Raw genomic sequence first — 18,867 nt, 5'->3', positions numbered from 1 at the left:
GGCCTCCATCGCTCACCACAAACAAAATGCGCAATCAAGAGCAACAAGCTGTGTGTTTTTGAGCCTTGATTATGCCTTGTCAGGTCTTGATGCTGCAAATAATGATGTAGTCCTAAATTGTCCCCGGTTCCACATGCAGTGATGAGAACATGTCGACGCAGTGAGTGGAGGGGAGGGGAAACCTCTATCAGCCCAATTTGTACTTGTTTACCCCAGCTGTTGGGACGCGGGTGGCACTGTGGGTTAATCCACAGAGCCTAGGACTTGCTGATCAGAAGGTCGGTGGTTCGAATCCCTGCGACGGGTTGAGCTCCCGTTGTTCGGTCCCTACTCCTGTCAACCTAGCAGTTCAAAAGCACATCCAAGTGCAAGTAGATAAATAGGTACCGCTCCGGCGGGAAAGTAAACGGCATTTCCGTGTGCTGCTCTGGTTCGCCAGAAGCAGCTTAGTCATGCTGGCCACATGACCCGGAAGCTGTACGCCGACTCCCTCAGCCAATAAAGCGAGATGAGTGCCGTAACCCCAGAGTCGTTCGCGACTGGACCTAAAGGTCAGGGGTCCCTTTACCTTTATATTACCCCAGCTGTTAAAAAACAAAACCAAGAGTCCTAGCAGGAAAAAATGGTGGCAACACATCTAGGTACCTATATATATGCAGTTGCCATTTTTCCCCTGGTAGGGCTGTTGTACTTTTTTAACAGCTAGGTAAAAAGTACCAATTCTGGCTGATAAAAGGATTCCCCCTCTTTTATTTCCCCCTGGAATCAGCATGTTGGGAAAAGCGAGACTTACTATGCGTGAAGAAGTCTTTTGGCCCCGTACTTCCAGTCCCAAGTAACAAAAACCATAAAGATACTCAAATCCCACATGTGGTGGGAATGTAAAAAAGTGAAAAGCTTCTGGGAAATGATATACAATGAGATGAAAAAAAATGTTGACATATACATTTATAAAGAAACCAGAAGCATTTTTACTGGGCATTGTAGGAAGTGATATAAATAGAAAAGAATGTAAGCTGTTTTTATATGCAACAACGGCAGCAAGAATATTATTGGCACAAAAATGGAAGCAAGAAGAATTACCGACGAAAGAAGAATGGAGGAGGAAATTAATGGACTATGCAGAACTAGATAAACTAACAGGAAGGATTCGAAATCTGCAGGACCAGAAATTCACAGAAGATTGGTATAAATTTACAGACTTTTTGAAAAATAATTGTGATGATTGTAGGTTTGCAAGAAGTTTTGTGAGATGAATTATTGGAACTATTGCAATAATGGATAAAGGAGAGGATGGTTAGTTAAGATAATTAAAGGCAATATGAATTTAAGAAATGCATAAGAAGTGGTTAAAACAGTGGATCATCAGAGGTGTTGATGGAAGTCCAAAAAAGATTGTATAAGTGGTGAAGTTTTGTGGTATGTATTATAATTTATATGTTAAAATTAATAAAAAATATTATAAAAAAAGATAAATCAAGCCCCAAATCATCTGATATTGTGCAGGTCTTAACAAAACAAAATCCCTGCCTCCATGAGCCTCTGCACAGTCAGCTCTCCCTCCTTAAGAGAAATGCTTCAGACATTATCAGAGCATGGACATGCTGCCTTGCCATTGCTGTTTATAATACTGTTCAATAGATGACATCTCCATCACCCTGGCCCAGCCAGAAATGGAAAGAAACAAGGTCCTTCATTCAAACCACAAAGTGGCTCTTTACAGAATTTGCCAGAGTAGCACAGAATCCAGTCTCCAATAACATGGACCACACTTAGGTGAGACTCTATTTCTAAGGCCTGCTTTCCGTAAACCATCCCCCCCTCCCAGAGCATTTGGCACACTGCCCCTGAGGTTGCTCCTCCTCCTCCACTGCTCTGCGATTCATCTGCAAGGTTCTCCTTTCTCCTGCACGGCTTGGCTTCCTGTCAGGTGCAGAAATGACATAAGCAGCAAGGCCACCCCTTTAGACAAGGCCCTTTGCTTGAGAGATGCCAGGAAGCCAAACCATCTGGATGGAAGACTTGACACGTATCCAACTCAAGGGTGGGAGGAACTGCAGAGGCAAAATAAACCACACACAGAGAGAGGGAAAGTAAAGTGCAGATGGCTGCATTTTGCTATGAATGCTCCAATGTTAATTACACTAATAATTTATATTAATAGTTTATACTGAACGTTAGTATAAAAAATATAAGATGACCCAACTGGGTCCTTCGTCTTCTGGATTAGTATTCGCTGAATACGATGATTTCTCATCATCTCAGTGGTTAAAACTGCTTCCTATCTTATTAAGGCAACCGACAAACAACAGCTCCTCATAGAGGCTCCTCTGTGTTGGTTTGTTTCCCCCTCTAGCTTGAGTCAAGGGCCTATTGTCTCCCTCTAAGCTCATTCTCTAAACACCATAGTCCAAAACTCCTGAGCTGTGAAATTTCTGTTCCTTTCGACCAGCTGCCTCAGCGCGTGAGCTTCTCTCTTGGACTGCTCAAAGCTCGGTATCCACATCTCCCGCAGAGCTGTTCTGTGCGTATTGCGAGATGAAAAAACAAATGGTTGAGGTTTGGGGCAGCTCAGGTGGCTTGCTTCTGCATTCCACTTTTTTGGTAACATTCCCTGGTTGAGAGAGAAAAAGAGAAAAAGAGAGGTGGGAGGACACAATCTGAAATTTATCAACCACCACGTAAGCAGGGATGAATATACACTCACTTCCACTTAAATAGTGGGGCAGGGGCCTTGGCTGGGGAGGGCGGGGTATAAATAAAAATTATTATTATTATTATTGTTGTTGTTGTTGTTGTTGTTATGTTATGTTAGTGGAATGGCTTGCACAAGAGAAAGTGCAGGAAGCCGGAATGGTTCTGATGGCTGGTTGCACAACAGACTCTTGTAGGCACAACCTGTCGCACAGCCATCTTCCACTAGCACAACTGTTGTGCTGGATTTCATATTACACAGGTATTATCACCATCATGTGTTTATTTATATAGCGCCATTTGTGTGCATGGCTCCGCATTGCGAATGCAGCCCTGCGTCTGAAAAAGACTCCCCTCCCCCCTGAGCTAGGAATGAGGTCTACATGTTCGCTCCATGTAGCTTCGAACGGCTGAAACATGCTTGATGCATTTAATAATAATAATAATAAATTTTTATTTGTTATTGTATCCCGCTCTCCCAGGCCAAAGCCGGGGATGCAAACTTGACAGGGCTTGGATGAAAATGTGCCCGCCACTTCTTACAGTCTTTTTTAATGCTGCGGCGATTCTGTAAACAAGCATTATGTTTCACTCAAGAGGCTGTGAAATATTGCAGTTTAATAAACTGTGGGCTGTCATTAGATCTAATCATTGCTTGATGTGTGCAGCCCACTCTGTAGGTCAGCCTTGACTGCCAACTGAAGACTAAGTCAGCAGCAATTTCACTCAAGGCAATGCCTGATGAATTATTTCGCTGCAATATTGTAGGTAGCTGGAGAAGAGTTGAACTCACAGAATATGAGACTGCGGGGGAGGGTATTTGAAAGCAAAGAACCTGTGGCCCTGCAGATGTTGTTGGACTCCAACTCCCTTCCACCCATGACCATGTCCATGCTGCTAAGTCTGATAGGAGTTGGAATACAGTGGTACCTCTAGTTAAGTACTTAATTCGTTCCGGAGGTCCGTTCTTAACCTGAAACTGTTCTTAACCTGAATCACCACTTTAGCCTATGGGGCCTCCTGCTGCTGCCGCGCCGCCAGAGCACGATTTCTGTTCTCATCCTGAAGCAAAGTTCTTAACGCAAGGTACTATTTCTGGGTTAGCGGAGTCTGTAACCTGAAGCATCTGGAACCTGAAGCGTATGTAACCCGAGGTACCACTGTACTACCACAGCTGATATGCCACAAGGTCCTTATTTCTCTTATAAAGACTCATATAAACTCGGAACTCTGGAAGAACAACATCTGCCTTCCTTTCCTTGGGAGCTCTCCTTGGTCCTGGAGAGTGTGTCTCTGGCCCTGCTTCTATCTGTCAGAACTCATACATCACACATGCCACAAAGTGACTCCACTTGACAATTAGTACCTGGCAAGTCTGACTCAGAGATGGTGCGAGCCTGGCTATAACAGGGCAGATGGCTTTATAATTACCTTTGCTTGTCTCCTCATATTTCCCCATATTCTAGTGCACACCATGCATTCAAAGGCATCTATGTAATTGTCCTTCATGATATCTTGCACTCCCCATGTGCGTTCCTTTATAGCAGCAAGCAGGTGTTGGTTGGAGATGTCCCCTTTCAGCTTCCATTCAAGGTAGGCCTCATATTTCTCATCATCTGCATCCAAAGCTTTGATGTACTGTGCCAGGTCCTTGGGGTGTGAGAATCCTGTGACCAGGATTGCACTCTTATTGCTGGGAAGCCAGTCTTTGACGCTAGGAGAGCCGTAATAAACTGGTACCACACCCAGCTTCAGTGGTCTCCAGAGCTTTTCAGTGATATAATCTTCACAGACAGCATTCTCAAAGGCAAGGACAAATTTGTACTGAGCAAGTATCTTATAGAAGTTATCGTTATCCATGGAGGCAGGGTTTTCAAGCTGCTCTGGAAGATCTCTGTTATGCAAGCAGGCACCATAGGAGTCTACTTCAATGTGAGCCATAAGCTCCTGTACATAGCTGTCCCGGTCAGAGGGAGGATCGCAGTCAGACTGTACATATACGAGGGGCGCGAGCCTTTTCCTCAAGCTGTTCTTGTTTTGCAAAGGAATCATATACCTCAGGGACTTTAAGGCCTCAATGCTTTCAAGGTACTGTGTGGTGAGTGGCAGATGTGAGTGGCGGCTGAACGTTGCTGTGTGGTTGAACAGAGTGATGGCGGGTCTCTGGAAGAGCTTGTAATTGTTTTTGGGTGACTCCTCGTGGAAAAGGGCCCAGTCATGGTGGTATTTTCGGGGGAGAGGTAAGCTATCTATGCTGAAGTCAGTACCTAGATGTTGAAAATACAAATGGGAGAGAGAGAAACCAGTATTGCTCCCAGTGAAAGAAATATTGGAAAACATTATTCCATCTGGCTGCGCTTCCATGAATGATATGAACAGCATATTACCAAGGCAGCATAGTGTTTATGACCATCACCACCCCTCTCTCGCCTATGGCTCCTCCCCACAACATCTTACTAACATGCAAAACAAGTGGGACCCACAATGGAATGTTGCATGTGCTTCTGTTGAGAGAGCCATTTTCCAGCATACTCCATTCCATTCCCCTTTCTCCTTCCCCAAGGTTGCCATTCCACTCATCACACACACACTGTGGCGATCACACAGGGCCCCCGGACGTTTGACGGTCTATTGACCCTGTGCCACCACTGTGATTGCTTTCTTCGCTGCCACCACCCCGTTTCTCACGGGGACACACAGAGTCCAGACAGTTGTTAACATTAACAAATAATCAAGTTTATTTTAAAATGCAGAACAAGCTTATGGTTTCAGTTAGTTTTTCTTGACAGTTTCTTAATCTTAGTTCCTAACAACTTCAAACTGATTATCCCCAACTATCTATCTGACTCCACCTAACAATTCCTCTCACTCTCTCACAGTACAACTCTACCAACCCACACCTAATCCTCCCTCTTCCTTCTTCAACTCCCAAACCTCAACTGACTTTCAAAACCTCCCACTCTAACTTTTACTCCTCCCCTTGCATTCCCACTGGCCAATCACATCACACTCATTTAACCCTTTCCTTATGACCCATCTAGGAAGCAAACACCACACACACCAACAGTTGGACAGCATTTCATGCCTGTTGAGGATGCTCAGTTGTCAGAAGCAAGCCAGTGGCAAGTCACACTGTGCAAAGTGGAGTTAATGAGCAAAAACATGATCACTTGGCGGAGTGTCAGGCCTAATGAGCACAGCAACTCGTCTCTGTCAGGTCTTGCTTCCTATGAAGTAGTCACTGAGAATGAAGATCACAGCTGCCTAAGTACCCTCATCTCCATGGTTCTCCCCCCCCCAAGAGATAGGAGACTGTGCTTGTGTGTGAATCTAACTTCTCCTTCACCCTCTTCATGCCTCTTCTGGTTCTGGGAGACCGGGGGGAAGGGAGCTGGTCTCAGCAGAAGGGGCAGACACCCATGACTCTTCACCAGCCTGACTCATCTCTGCTTCTTGGCCTCCCTTACCCCAATTTCATGCTTCAGCCTCTGGTTCTGGTTCTGGACTGCTCTCTGCCACAGACTCTCCCAGCTCACTAAACCCTGTTACCCCTTCAGATTCCAACACCTTCTCTTACCAGTCCTCCTCCTTCTCCCTCTGACCATTCATCATTGTTCCACCACCACTCTCTGAGCATTGAACCTTCTTCCCTTGGTGGTTCCCCGGCTGGTTCTTCCCACCATTCCTCTGTGTCCAACCAGTCCATGACATCAGTCCTCAGTGAGCTATACCCAGATATACACTTGGGTTCTTCCTAAAGCTTGGGTTTTTTTCTGTACATCTAGTCCTTGGTGTTCCTCCAGATCTGCTGAGAACTCCCAGTTCTGTGTGGGTGATGCCATTTTAGCTACAAATGGGATCCTGATTCTGCTTCTAAGCAGGTAAGCAACAAAGGCTGCAGCAAGGCAGTTCCTAATGGATCTTCGCAATATAAAACAGTTAACACTGCAATCCTATATACAACTGTGAGACCCATTGAATTCAACAGGACTTGTTTCTGAGTAGACATTTATAGGACTGCACTGTAAGTTTATGCTAGGTTTCTACTTGAAGTTCATAAAACATTGCAGGATAAAAAGTGCTGTGATAGGTATCTAAAGTTATATATAAAAAGGATGCTATACATTCTGAGAAAAGCTCAATAAAACTTGATTCCCTTAAACTTCCAGTGTTCGGGTCTATCTGAATAATAAATCTTTCTAGATGTGGTTTTGAATTATAAAGGGAATATCCTGCGGACATGTATTGTGAAAATAATATTTTTATTACAGCTCTGAGGAGAGAGATAATAAAGTCAGTTTTGTGCTTGACAGCCAAAATAATTCAGCCCAAGAATCACCAGCTCCATGGGAATCGTGAAACTTGTTTCAAAACTTTTATCTACTTTTCCTGCTCCTGGATTTGAGTTGTATCCATTGGGGGCAGCTGCATGTTTTTAAAGAGAGTAGCTGCATGTTGTGACTTGGGTTTCAGAAACGGAGGCTTTGACAACATTTGTAGCAACAAAAATTGCAGTGCACCCACTAGAGAAGTACTGAATACAATTTTTAAAACCACATTAAACTGGGGAACTATGAGCACCCGTGAGTGGATATTACAACTTTTTGGTGATATTGTAAACAAACAGAGTCCAATTCTTGCTGAGAAAATAAAGTCAGAGCTGTCTACTAATGGTGAAGATAAAGGATATGCAGAGAGAAGCCTATAAAAGGATACTTCCAAGGTGAAACACTAGGATGACTGATTGATTTGATACAACGCATTAATCTTAGCCAAGCTGATAGACAATATGTCTTAAAGGATGCGAGAGATGATAAAAAATATGCTTAAGACCAGAAAAAGACAGAGAGGCATTACAAGGTTTATGAAGAGAAAATGCAGAATAAGATTTGCAATTATGAGCACATTTCATACTTTAATGTTTGTGACAAAATAAATAATGGTCTAAGTTACGGATGGGCAACATGCAGGTCACTGACATAACTGAAGTTTTCTTATGACCCCCATAGGTATTTTCCAAGAGCTTTTATTAAAGTAAGTAGCCAGTCCTTATTTAGTAAGTAGCCAGTCCATTTAGGCTTGAACTGAGATCATGGTTTCCTGTCCCACTTAAGGTATTATTAAGATTTGCAGTGCTAGGATGATTGTGTTACAACCAAATAGTATTGTTGTGAAAGGTACGTAGATTTTTCACAGACTGTACTTTTTGCATTTTGTTGCCATTTGTCCTCATTGTTTGCAATATTTTTTCCTCTAAAAGTGTGTACGTATGCACACACACACACTCTACAACTGAGGATAACAATTCATGCACCTGAATTTACGCCCAAGTAAATCTGTTGGTCTTTATAGTAACGATAAAACTAGTTTTTTTGCTTGAAACTAATATGGCTACCTCTCTGAAAACTGACTACTCACATTAATTATCTCCGTTTCCAGTGTTCAGCTGTGAGTGCCAATCTTTATATAGCCAAATTGGCACCGTCCCCACATAAAAGGGAGGTTTCAGCAGACTTGGGGAAATCTCAGGGTTTACAGAAGTACAGAAACATCCTTTGGGTGGGAGGGAACTTAAGGCAGTAAGATCAATGGCCATAGCATGCTCACTGACCATGGTGGGGAACAGAAAACCCAGAAGAAAGGAGGACTGAAATAGAGTGGCTGGAATCCCAAACAGCAGACCCCGAAAAGCAGCACGCCACGCTGCAACATTCTGTTGCAGGCCCCACTTCTTTTCTCTGCTATGCTTGGCAGCTACAAGATAAATGAACCATGTGGGCGAGGGGGAAAGGCAAAGTCACTCATCATCTTGAAGAATAAAATGAACCAGCCTCTTACCATAAAACAGAAATGCTTTAGTCATAGAGTTGTGCTGATAGGTCCTGTTGATAGTAAAGAAGCAAGCGTCTTGTCCGCACCGACCAAGCCGCCCTGTCTCTCCTGTCAGCGGAGACCACCACAGCAAGACAGGATATCGGTCGTTGTTCAAAATGGCCTTTGTATCGCTGGGGAGTTCCGGTTTCTTTACAAACAGATAGGTGTATTTCTGCCATTCTTCATCTTTCAGTGCGCTGTTTTGTGAAATGGAGGTTTTTGTCATCTTCCTTTCAGACTTTCCAAGCTCTACAACCACCTTTCAAGGGGAAAGAGAAATCTGTCCTTATTGAAGTCTCATTATACATGGCATGAACTATCGTTCTGTATAACAGAGCACCCACTGAGGCCTGCTTTAAAATGGAGAAAACAGTAGGCCCTGGTCTCTGTAGAATTTAGTTCTAGTAGATAGTAGTTGGGGAAATGATTCAATGATTGTGACCTTACTATTCTCATGTGACTTAAGATGTTGGGTTGGTTGGATTATTGTTTTCATCATTAGGTTGCCAACTTTTCAATCAACCACTGCAGCTGTGTCTCTTAACAGTATATCCCTGAGAAGCTCAGGCTTCCTCAGCCCTGCAGATGTTTTGAGACTACAATTCCCATCATCCCTGACTACTGGTCCTGCTAGCTAGGGATTATGGGAGTTGTAGGCCAAAAACATCTGGAGGGCCAAGGTTGAGGAAGCCTGTGGTACCTCAGGTTACATACGCTTCAGGTTACAGACTCCGCTAACCTAGAAATAGTGCTTCAGGTTAAGAACTTTGCTTCAGGATGAGAACAGAAATCGTGCTCCGGCGGCGCAGCGGCAGTGGGGGGGCCCCATTAGCTAAAGTGGTGCTTCAGGTTAAGAACAGTTTCAGGTTAAGGATGGACCTCCGGAATGAATTAAGTACTTAACCTGAGGTACCACTGTACTGCTAAAAGCTTCACATGTTAATATCATGCATGCATCAAATTCCTTTACTAATGAAAAATCCATCAATGGGGGAAGCTCATCAGCAGAGGGCAGAGGTTGGGAGAGTTGACTCAGGGAAGGGATGTTGCAGGAGTACACAACTCCCAGCAGCCCTGACCATTAGCCATGCTGGCTGGGCCAGATGAGAGCTGGGAGCCCAACATCCCTGGCACCAATAGGAGACCTAGTATTTTGGAACACTGTTCTTATTGGATGTAATTCAGTGTAGTGCTAACTGTGGCATGCATGCAAGGACTGCTCATGCAATAAGAATTCCCCCCTTCGCCCCCTTTGTCTAGGTGTTCCCCCAAACCTCCAGAGCAGATTTAGGGGGGCATGGGGAAATCCTGATGCAGGAACAGGCCTTGTTCCATGCATGCACAACAACTTAGTTCAATCCCAATGAAATCAGTCAAGCACCTACAATTTTGGTGCTCTGTCATCTGCTGAAAACGAGGTCTTTTTGTTTTGGTCTTGTCAGGAGTTTTTATTTAGAGAAATCTATTATTGGTCATTTGCTTTGATGTATTATTATATTTTAGTCCGTTGTGATTTGGGTGCACACAGCCACAATGTTTTTTCTTATATGAGTTGGTGCCTTATAAATAAATATAAATACAATCTGGGTGGTCATGGAGACGCCGCATCCCTGGGGTAGAAAGATAGGCAAAAGAGGATCTCCCTTAGGCCCTGGGAACCTAGGGAAAGGTTATGTGGGACTGTGCTGAAGCTGTCTGGGTGGGCAAGCCTGCCCTCCCTTCTCTTCATGCCAACAGTCCCGCCATAGAATCATAGAGTTGGAAGGGACCGCAGGGGTCATCTAGTCAAACCCCCTTCAATGCAGGAATTATTTGCCCAATGTGGAACTTGAGCCTATGACCCTAAGATTAAGAGTATGGCATGTTTCAGCCTAAATCAGTGCTCATCTCCTGACCCTGAATATCTGTAGTACCTGGAGGGTGACAAGCAGAAAAAAGATGGCCATTAAGCAGAAACAGGATGCCCAAAATCTCTTCTTCCTCATTGCATTCATGCCTTACGTTTGGGCATAAGAAGCAGGTGTTGCCTCTTCAGAATTGCTGCAACATACTCCACAGATGGTCTTAACTGCTGTTTCCCTTCACCTCCTGGTCCTTCTCCATTGCCACCAGTGATGGGGGAACCGATGCCATCAAGGGCAGTGATGAAAAATTGGCCGCATTTCTGATCTTCTACCATGCAGCTTCTTGAACCAATGGCTTCTTGGAAGCGAATGCATCTGCTAAAGGAAAACAGGGCAGAGGTGTGTTTTAGAGGCACTGGTACAGCCAGTTTGATATACAGTGGTACCTTGGGTTACATACACTTCAGGTTACATACGCTTCAGGTTACAGACTCTGCTAACCCAGAAATAGTACCTTGGGTTAAGAACTTTGCTTCAGGATGAGAACAAAAATTGCGCCGCTGCGGCGCAGCAGCAGGGGGAGGCTCAGGTTAAGAACGGACCTCCGGAATGAATTAAGTACTTAACCCGAGGTACCACTGTATAGTGGTACCTCTAGATGCGAACGGGATCCGTTCTGGAGCCAGAAGCAAACGCAACCCGTGTCCGCATGTCTGCGCATGCGCGGGTCATGATTCACCGCTTCTGCGCATGCCATCATTTTGACCGTCTGCGCATGCGCGAGCGGTGAAACACAGAAGTAACGCGCTCTGTTACTTCCTGGTTGCAGCAGCGCGCAACCCGAAAATACTTATCCCGAAGCTACTTCAACCCAAGCTATGACTGTACTGCGCTTCACTTTATATCAGAAAAGATATTGGACACAGATGTTATTTCATCGTAATCAAGGCTTTGTGTGTTTTATGTCTGTCACCATACAAGTACAAAAGAGAACAGTCTTTCATTTTAGGAACAGAATTCTGCAGTCCAAGAACTTCAGCTTTCTTTATATATAACAGAGTTTCTATTAATAACCAGTTTATAGTCCTTATGGGCTTTGTGCAGGCAACCCCCTTTTAAAAACTGATGTTCCACTGACCACTTTCTAGTCTGCAGGTATGGAGGCTCATCTAAGTGTCAAGATATACATACTGTTGTTAGAAGACCAGCAAATTCACATTTGAGTCCTTTAGGAAATCTCAACAGAGTGCCATCTGGACCCAGTGATATGTCAGTTTTTAATTTGTCAGTTAAGGCCTAAAACCTTGTCACCACTCACTTCTTCAGGTTCCCTTTCCAAAAAAAGTTAGTTCAGGCACAGGAATCTATCTGCCTTCTGACTTCCAGTGTCAACAACACATTCAATTTCTCTACCATCTTGTTTGCCTCTTTTAGCACGTATCTGACTCCGGTCATTGCTGAAAGCTCCCTATCTCATTTCCTGCTACTGCTGTACTTAAATATTTTCTATGGTTGGCACTTATGTTTTTAGGAACATGCTCCTCAAGCTTTTTGTTGTCTCCATAATGGTTTGATTGCATTTATGTTAACAAAAGTCTGTATTTATTTATTTTTTTCATTTGCCCAAGTCTTCCATTCATTTGCCCAAGTCTTCTTGCCTTAAATAGTTTCATTGACTCTGCTTATTAACCAATAAGCAGAGTACTGGCATCCTCTTGCCCCTGGATTATCTGTTTGGGACAAAAAACCTAAAGCAATTTGTTTCCTTTTTGTGGGATACTCTGGCGCAGCACTACAGGTTACATTCAGGTTACATTCCTTCAGGTTACATATGCTTCAGGTTACAGACTCCACTAACACAGAAATAGTGCTTCAGGTTAAGAACTTTGCTTCAGGATGAGAACAGAAATTGTGCTCCGGCGGCGCGGCAGCAGCAGGATGCCCCATTAGCTAAAGTGGTGCTTCAGGTTAAGAACAGTTTCAGGTTAAGTACGGACCTCCAGAACGAATTAAGTACTTAACCCGAGGTACCATTGTACTGTTAACTAGCTAAGGCTCACACAAGACAAGACCTCTCACTTTAAACAGGGTAGTACAGTGGGTCAGCCTTGACTGCCAACTGAAGACTAAGTCAGCAGCAATTTCACTCAAGGCCATGGCTGATGAATTATTTCTCTGCAATATTGTAGGCAGCTGGAGAAGAGTTGAACTCACAGAATATGAGACTAGGGGGGAGGGTATTAGTAAGCAAAGAACCTGTGGCCCTGCAGATGTTGTTGGACTCCAACTCCCTTCCACCCATGACCATGTCCGTGCCGCTAAGTCTGATAGGAGTTGGAATACAGTGGTACCTCGGGTTAAGTACTTAATTCGTTCCGGAGGTCCGTTCTTAACCTGAAACTGTTCTTAACCTAAAGCACCACTTTAGCTAATGGGGCCTCCTGCTGGTGCCGCGCCGCCAGAGCACGATTTCTGTTCTCATCCTGAAGCAAAGTTCTTAACCTGAGGTACTATTTCTGGGTTAGCAGCGTCTGTAACCTGAAGCGTCTGTAACCCGAGGTACCACTGTATAAGGATCCCTTTGACTAGAAGAAGCTTCCAGAGTCAAAGTTGCCAACTTTCCTTTACTGGCCCTACTCCTCTGCCTTGAACAGTAGTGACAAGCATAACTACCACTACTTCTTCTTCTTAAGTAAAGCTGTTCCTGGCACAAGGATAAAATAAAATGTGAAAATTAAGCAAGCAAACGTTTCCCCATTAGCCTTCTGCCTTCTGTTACAGGCACAAGGGACCAGGCAGCAAAACACGATTAGAAATCTGAATTCCTATCCTTGTTTCCCGATAGACTGAAAGACTCAAACGGCCCTTTTATCAGGGCAGCTGGGAGGGCGGGGGGGGCTTCAGGGAACCAAGAAAGTCTTTCTTTTCTCTCTTTTCCCCAGTCCTTTAAAACATACAACAGCCTCAAGCGCCTCCTTCATCTTTATAGCATTGTGTAACATCCTAGACTGCAGGAGATCTGTCTCTCTCTCTCTCCCTCTGTGTATGTTTATATATCTATATTTATATTATATTTATAAAAAACTCACCCCGGATAACAGCTCTTCCGTCTTGTTGCTGCTAGGCTGTTTTTTGTGGTTTGGTTTTTTTTTGTTTTTTACTTTCAGTTTGTACTTCTTTTTTTTAATCGCCCTCGGGATTACTGCAAAACCTGGAGAAGGATCGGAAAGCTACAGTGCTAAAAACCGACCGTCCGTTTGGGAAAGCGCCTGGGAAATCCAGTTCATAAATTCCCACGTTCCGGGTTTCACTTAGGAACCAGCTTCGGGAAGCAGAGCCGGAGCCAGGAATTGCGGAGAGAGGCGACGTCGTCTCTCTTTCTCTTTAGATTTTGTAAAGGAAAGTTAGTCTAATTGCACTAATAATATCAGCATTTTAGCGAAGTCATTCCCTCCCTGGAAGAAACCATCGCCCGAGCCAGGCGATCTCGGCAAACGGGGTAGGAAACAACAACAACACGCAATTAAATAAATTAAGCATCAGCTACAATCTGGGGTTTTTTTGGGAGAAGGGCTTCGGGCTTCCCGTTGGAAAGAGCGCGTTTAAAAGAACCGGCGGCTGCGGCTCTCGCTTTTGCAGGATGGACGGCTGCTGCATTATGCTAAAGCTCTTTGCCAGCGGGAGGACTGAGCTGCGTCAGTGGAATACATACATATATCTTTACAGGAGCGCTAAAAAGCCCTTTGAGATCATTCATCACGAAGCAGCTGAGGATCACACACACATCCGAATCATTTAAGGCGGGACAGTTCCGTCTTTTATCCCTTAGTAATGCTTAGCATGTCTTTACTTAAGGTAATTTGTGCATCGCGCCTTCTTCTCACGAGAGAGTTCACATAAAACTGAAAATAAGAAACTCAGCAGCCAGCAAATTATCTGTCTTATCAACTTTTCAAATATATATTTATATGCATAGATAATTTGAAATATGCATACTCTTCAAATATATATTCATATGCATAGATAATTTGAAACATGCATACTCTTCAAATATATATTCATATGCATAGATAATTTGAAATATGTATACTCTTCAAATAGATATTTCAAATTATCTATGCATATGAATATATATATCTACTCTTCAAATATCTATTCATATGCATAAATAATTTGAAATATGCATAACTGGTCATAGAATCATAGAATTGTAGAGTTGGAAGGGTCCACAAGGATCATCCAGTCCAACCCCTTGCAATGCAGGAATCTTTCACCCAGGGGTGCCAATCTGAATAAAATATTGGGGGGGGGGGCGGGCAGCAGGTAAGCCCCATCCTGCATAATCAGTCACATGATGTGGCACTCACTATTTGAATGGAAATGCCCATCAACTTGAGGGACGCAGGGCCCCCTCAAATATTTTATTGGGGGAAGTTGGAGCCTATGCTTTCACCCACCATGGGACTTGAACCCACAACCCTGGAATGAAGAATCTCATGCTCTACCAACTGAGCTATCCAGCCACTGATGTGGCATTGTGGTGTGCCTAGGACAAGGCTCAGCAAACTTTTTCAGCAGGGGGACGGTCCACTGTCCCTCAGACCTTGTGGGGGGCCGGACTATATTTTTTGGGGAGGGGAATGAACGAATTCCTATGCCCCACAAATAACCCAGAGATGCATTTTAAATAAAAGGACGCATTCTACTCATGTAAAAACATGCTGATTCCTGGACCGTGGGCCAGGTTTAGAAGGTGATTGGGCCAGACCTGGCCCCCAGGCCTTATTTGCCTACCCATGGCCTAGAAGAACAGGTTCATATCCCCACTTGGCTATTGAAAACACTGGGTGGCTTAGGGCCAATCACAGCCTAACAGCAAGGTCATTGTGAGGATGGCTTGGGATGGCTCATGTATGCCCTTTCAAGCCCTTTGGAGAAACGGTGGGATGAAAATAACACACACACACACACACACACACACACACACACTGTCTCTTGAGACAGACAGGTGCCAGCAACAATATATGCACACATACACCAAACACTATAGGGACGCGGGTGGCGCTGGGGGTTAAACCACAGAGCCTAGGACTTGCCGATCAGAAGGTCGGCGGTTCGAATCCCCGCGACGGGGTGAGCTCCCGTTGCTCGGTCCCAGCTCCTGCCAACCTAGCACTTCAAAAGCACAAATCAAAGTGCAAGTAGATAAATAGGTACTGCTCCGGCGGGAAGGTAAACGGCATTTCCATGTGCTGCTCTGGTTCGCCAGAAGCGGCTTAGTCATGCTGGCCACATGACCCAGAAGCTGTACGCCGGCTCCCTCGGCGAGATGAGCGCCGCAACCCCAGAGTTGGTCACACCTGGACCTAATGGTCAGGGGTCCCTTTACCTTTACCTTACACCAAACACTCAGGACAGATAGTAGTGCACAGTTAGGTTTTTTGTTTGCTCTGAACTTGTCTCATGCCTCCCCACCCCACTTTAAGGGACATCCTTGAAGCTGAGGCAGAAAATCCAGCTACTGCAAAATGCAGCGACTTGGCAGACTATTAGCACCATGTTACTTATGCCTGCTGCCAATTAGCTACAGCACCAAACTACTGAACAAAATTCAGAGTGTTGGGTCTGCTGTACAAAGCCCTTTACAGTGTGGGGTCGGGATGCTGAGAAAATCCTCCCACCCCTTATGTACCCACCTGTGCTCTGCAGGAGAGGGCATCCTGCTCATAGGATCTTACCAGGAGGCCCATTGCGCATATTACAGGGATCAGGCCTTTAGCCTGTCAGCACCTCCCAGCTTAGGAATTCCCTCCATTATATATCAGGTGTCCCCTTTGCTAATTAATTGTTATTACTTTTCAATTTTTAAAATGAATTTACATCCAATTAATTCAATTTAATACAAATTTAAAGTTGACCTATGTTGTTTTCCGTGGTGTTGCCCTTCTCCCCCCCATTCTGGCTGCATCATACTTTACTCTACTTCACTTAAAATAAAAAACCTTTGATAGCACACTGCTTCCAATTGTTTTTAAATTGTTTTTTATTTTTACTTAGATTTTTTTGTGAAACGAAAACAAACAAGGAGAAGTACATATAGCATCTCCACTTTCAATTCATAAGAGTCTTTTTTCACAGTTCGTTTACATTTGACATGAGACACCATTCTCATAGACTTTGATTGTTGAAGATAATTTGGTGTTGGATAGATAGATTAGGTTAAGTACTTAATTCGTTCTGGAGGTCCGTACTTAACCTGAAACTGTTCTTAACCTGAAGCACCACTTTAGCTAATGGGGCCTCCTGCTGCTGCCGCACCACTGGAGCATGATTTCTGTTCTCATCCTGAAGCAAAGTTCTTAATCTGAAGCACTATTTCTGGGTTAGTGGAGTCTGTAACCTGAAGCGTATGTAACCCGAAGCGTATGTAACCTGAGGTACCACTGTATTGGTTGATGATGTGATAATGAGATGGAATATAACCATGTTACTTGACCTGCTCTGCCATCCACAGGAATCAAGAGGTTACTACATTCTTACTACTGAGAAAGTTTAACATGAAGTAAGTTTCAAAATTTAATGTATGGAGGGCAGTGTTGACAACCTACAAGCTATGAGCTCTTCTTCATGGTACAGTAGTAGGCAAAATACATTGCATCCGATGTGTGTTCACTGTTGACACTTCAGGGATCTGATAACAATGTTAAACCTTTATTGCAAGCTTGTAGTCAGGGCTCTTTTCTTATGTTTAGGGTTGAGCAGAAATGGAAACATTTTGCATGGCCACAAAAGTGGTCCTTATGTCTCCAGAGTTCTTTTCAGACTGCTAGTTTAGAGAACAAGAGGCACAAAACACAAAATCACTCCTCCCAGCTTTTCTCCACTGCCACTCCACATTTCATCTTTCCCACAAATCCCCATTTGCTCTAGGGCAGTGTTTACCAAACTTGAGTCTCCAGCTGTTTTGGACTACAGTTCCCATCATCCCTCACCTGCTAGCTAGGGATGATGGGAGTTGTAGTCCAAAAACAGCTGGAGACCCCAATTTGGGAAACCCTGTTCTAGGGAATAAAAGAGGAGATCCCAGCAAACCCCAGTATTTGGTAATTTGGGCCAAATTGCCAGCCTTTTATAACAGCAGCCCAGCACTGTTTTTGTTTTATTTTATAGTGAACTGTGCCTTGCTTTTAAGGCATTTAGGAAATTGTTGTTACTGCTTGTTTATTAAACTTCCAGTAGAGGAGATCACAGGGCACAATAATAAAAACCACTGCTCCCCCGGCAGCGCCTCCTGCCCTGCAAACTAGTTCCAAGTCCAGTCATGCAAAACTTGTGGGCTCAGATGCAAATGTGCAGAGCTTTTATTAAACAAGTACAAAACTTTGGCATCAGTTTGGAGGGGGTCCCAAAATTTGGGGTCCATCTTTAATAAAGCTGATGTGCCGGTATGTAAAAAGCCACATGGGGTCTGATCTGGATGAGCACTGTGATGAGCAATCCAGATGTCACTCTGCATGTATGCATTGTCTGAAGACTCCTGCTCTCCCACAGAGATCTGTCTGGACTGGGTTGTAATGATCTATTTTAGCTTATAGAGAAAACCAAAGTAATGATACATAAAAGCAAAATGTACAGCTCAGCTCTGTGCATGTTTACTTGGTAATTAAGGCTGCAGACTAAACCTCATTTGCACCTGGTAACCTGGACCATAAAGAAGGCTGATCGCCGAAGAATTGATGCTTTTGAATTATAGTGCTGGAGGAGACTCTTGAGAGTCCCATGGACTGCAAGAAGATCAAACCTATCCATTCTTAAGGAAATCAGCCCTGAGTGCTCACTGGAAGGACAGATCCTGAAGCTGAGACTCCAAAACTTTGGCCACCTCATGAGAAGAGAAGACTCCCTGGAAAAGACCCTGATGTTGGGAAAGATGGAGGGCACAAGGAGAAGGGGACGACAGAGGACGAGATGGTTGGACAGTGTTCTCGAAGCTACCAGCATGAGTCTGACTAAACTGTGGGAAGCAGTGGGAGACAGGAGTGCCTGGCATGCTCTGGTCCATGGGGTCACAAAGAGTCGGACATGACTAAACAACAACAAAAAAGGTTTGTATTGGGCAGAGGTGGCTAGGTGCAAACGAGGGCAGGGTTCCTGCAACCTAACAGCAGGTACAGTGCTGAAATTTCCCTCTTCTGTTAAAGGTTCAGGAACTGCCTTCCCCTCCTTTTTTTGCAGAAATTTTGTATTTATGCAGCCTCTGAGATGGGGGGAAGAATCTGCAGTCTTCCTAATGCTAATACAACTTCTACTCTTCCTAACCATTGACCATATTTTATGAGACGGATGGGAGTTAAGAGTCCAGCAACATCAGGATCACAGGTCCACACACCACCCCCTGCTGCCTACACGGTAGCTAGAAACTGTGTTGCAAACCATAAATAGCCTCTGTTATAAA

General features: G+C 44.2%; 1 protein-coding gene across 4 annotated transcripts; it reads right to left on the bottom strand.

The window, feature by feature from the left end:
* Nucleotides 1-1,605: 1,605 nt before the first annotated feature.
* On the bottom strand, nt 1,606-13,624 carry FUT10 (fucosyltransferase 10). Of its 4 annotated transcripts, none has more exons than XM_053371949.1 (5): nt 13,502-13,610; nt 10,482-10,790; nt 8,533-8,827; nt 4,126-4,961; nt 1,606-2,614 (listed from the first exon to the last, which is right to left on the bottom strand). In XM_053371949.1, the coding sequence occupies exons 2-5, from the start codon at nt 10,560-10,562 to the stop codon at nt 2,390-2,392; spliced, it is 1,437 nt and encodes a 478-aa protein (XP_053227924.1). In that variant the 5' UTR covers nt 10,563-10,790; nt 13,502-13,610; the 3' UTR covers nt 1,606-2,389. The 4 variants fall into 4 exon arrangements, with proteins under 4 accessions (XP_053227924.1, XP_053227926.1, XP_053227925.1 ...); XM_053371951.1 differs by having other exon boundaries at nt 10,570-10,790; XM_053371950.1 differs by having other exon boundaries at nt 10,482-10,787; nt 13,502-13,603.
* Between the last annotated feature and the right edge of the window lie 5,243 nt (nt 13,625-18,867).

Source organism: Podarcis raffonei, chromosome 17 (genome assembly GCF_027172205.1).
Source record: "Podarcis raffonei isolate rPodRaf1 chromosome 17, rPodRaf1.pri, whole genome shotgun sequence".
NCBI classification, from domain to species: Eukaryota; Metazoa; Chordata; class Lepidosauria; order Squamata; family Lacertidae; genus Podarcis; species Podarcis raffonei.
This window is presented reverse-complemented; position numbering and strand designations above follow the sequence as displayed.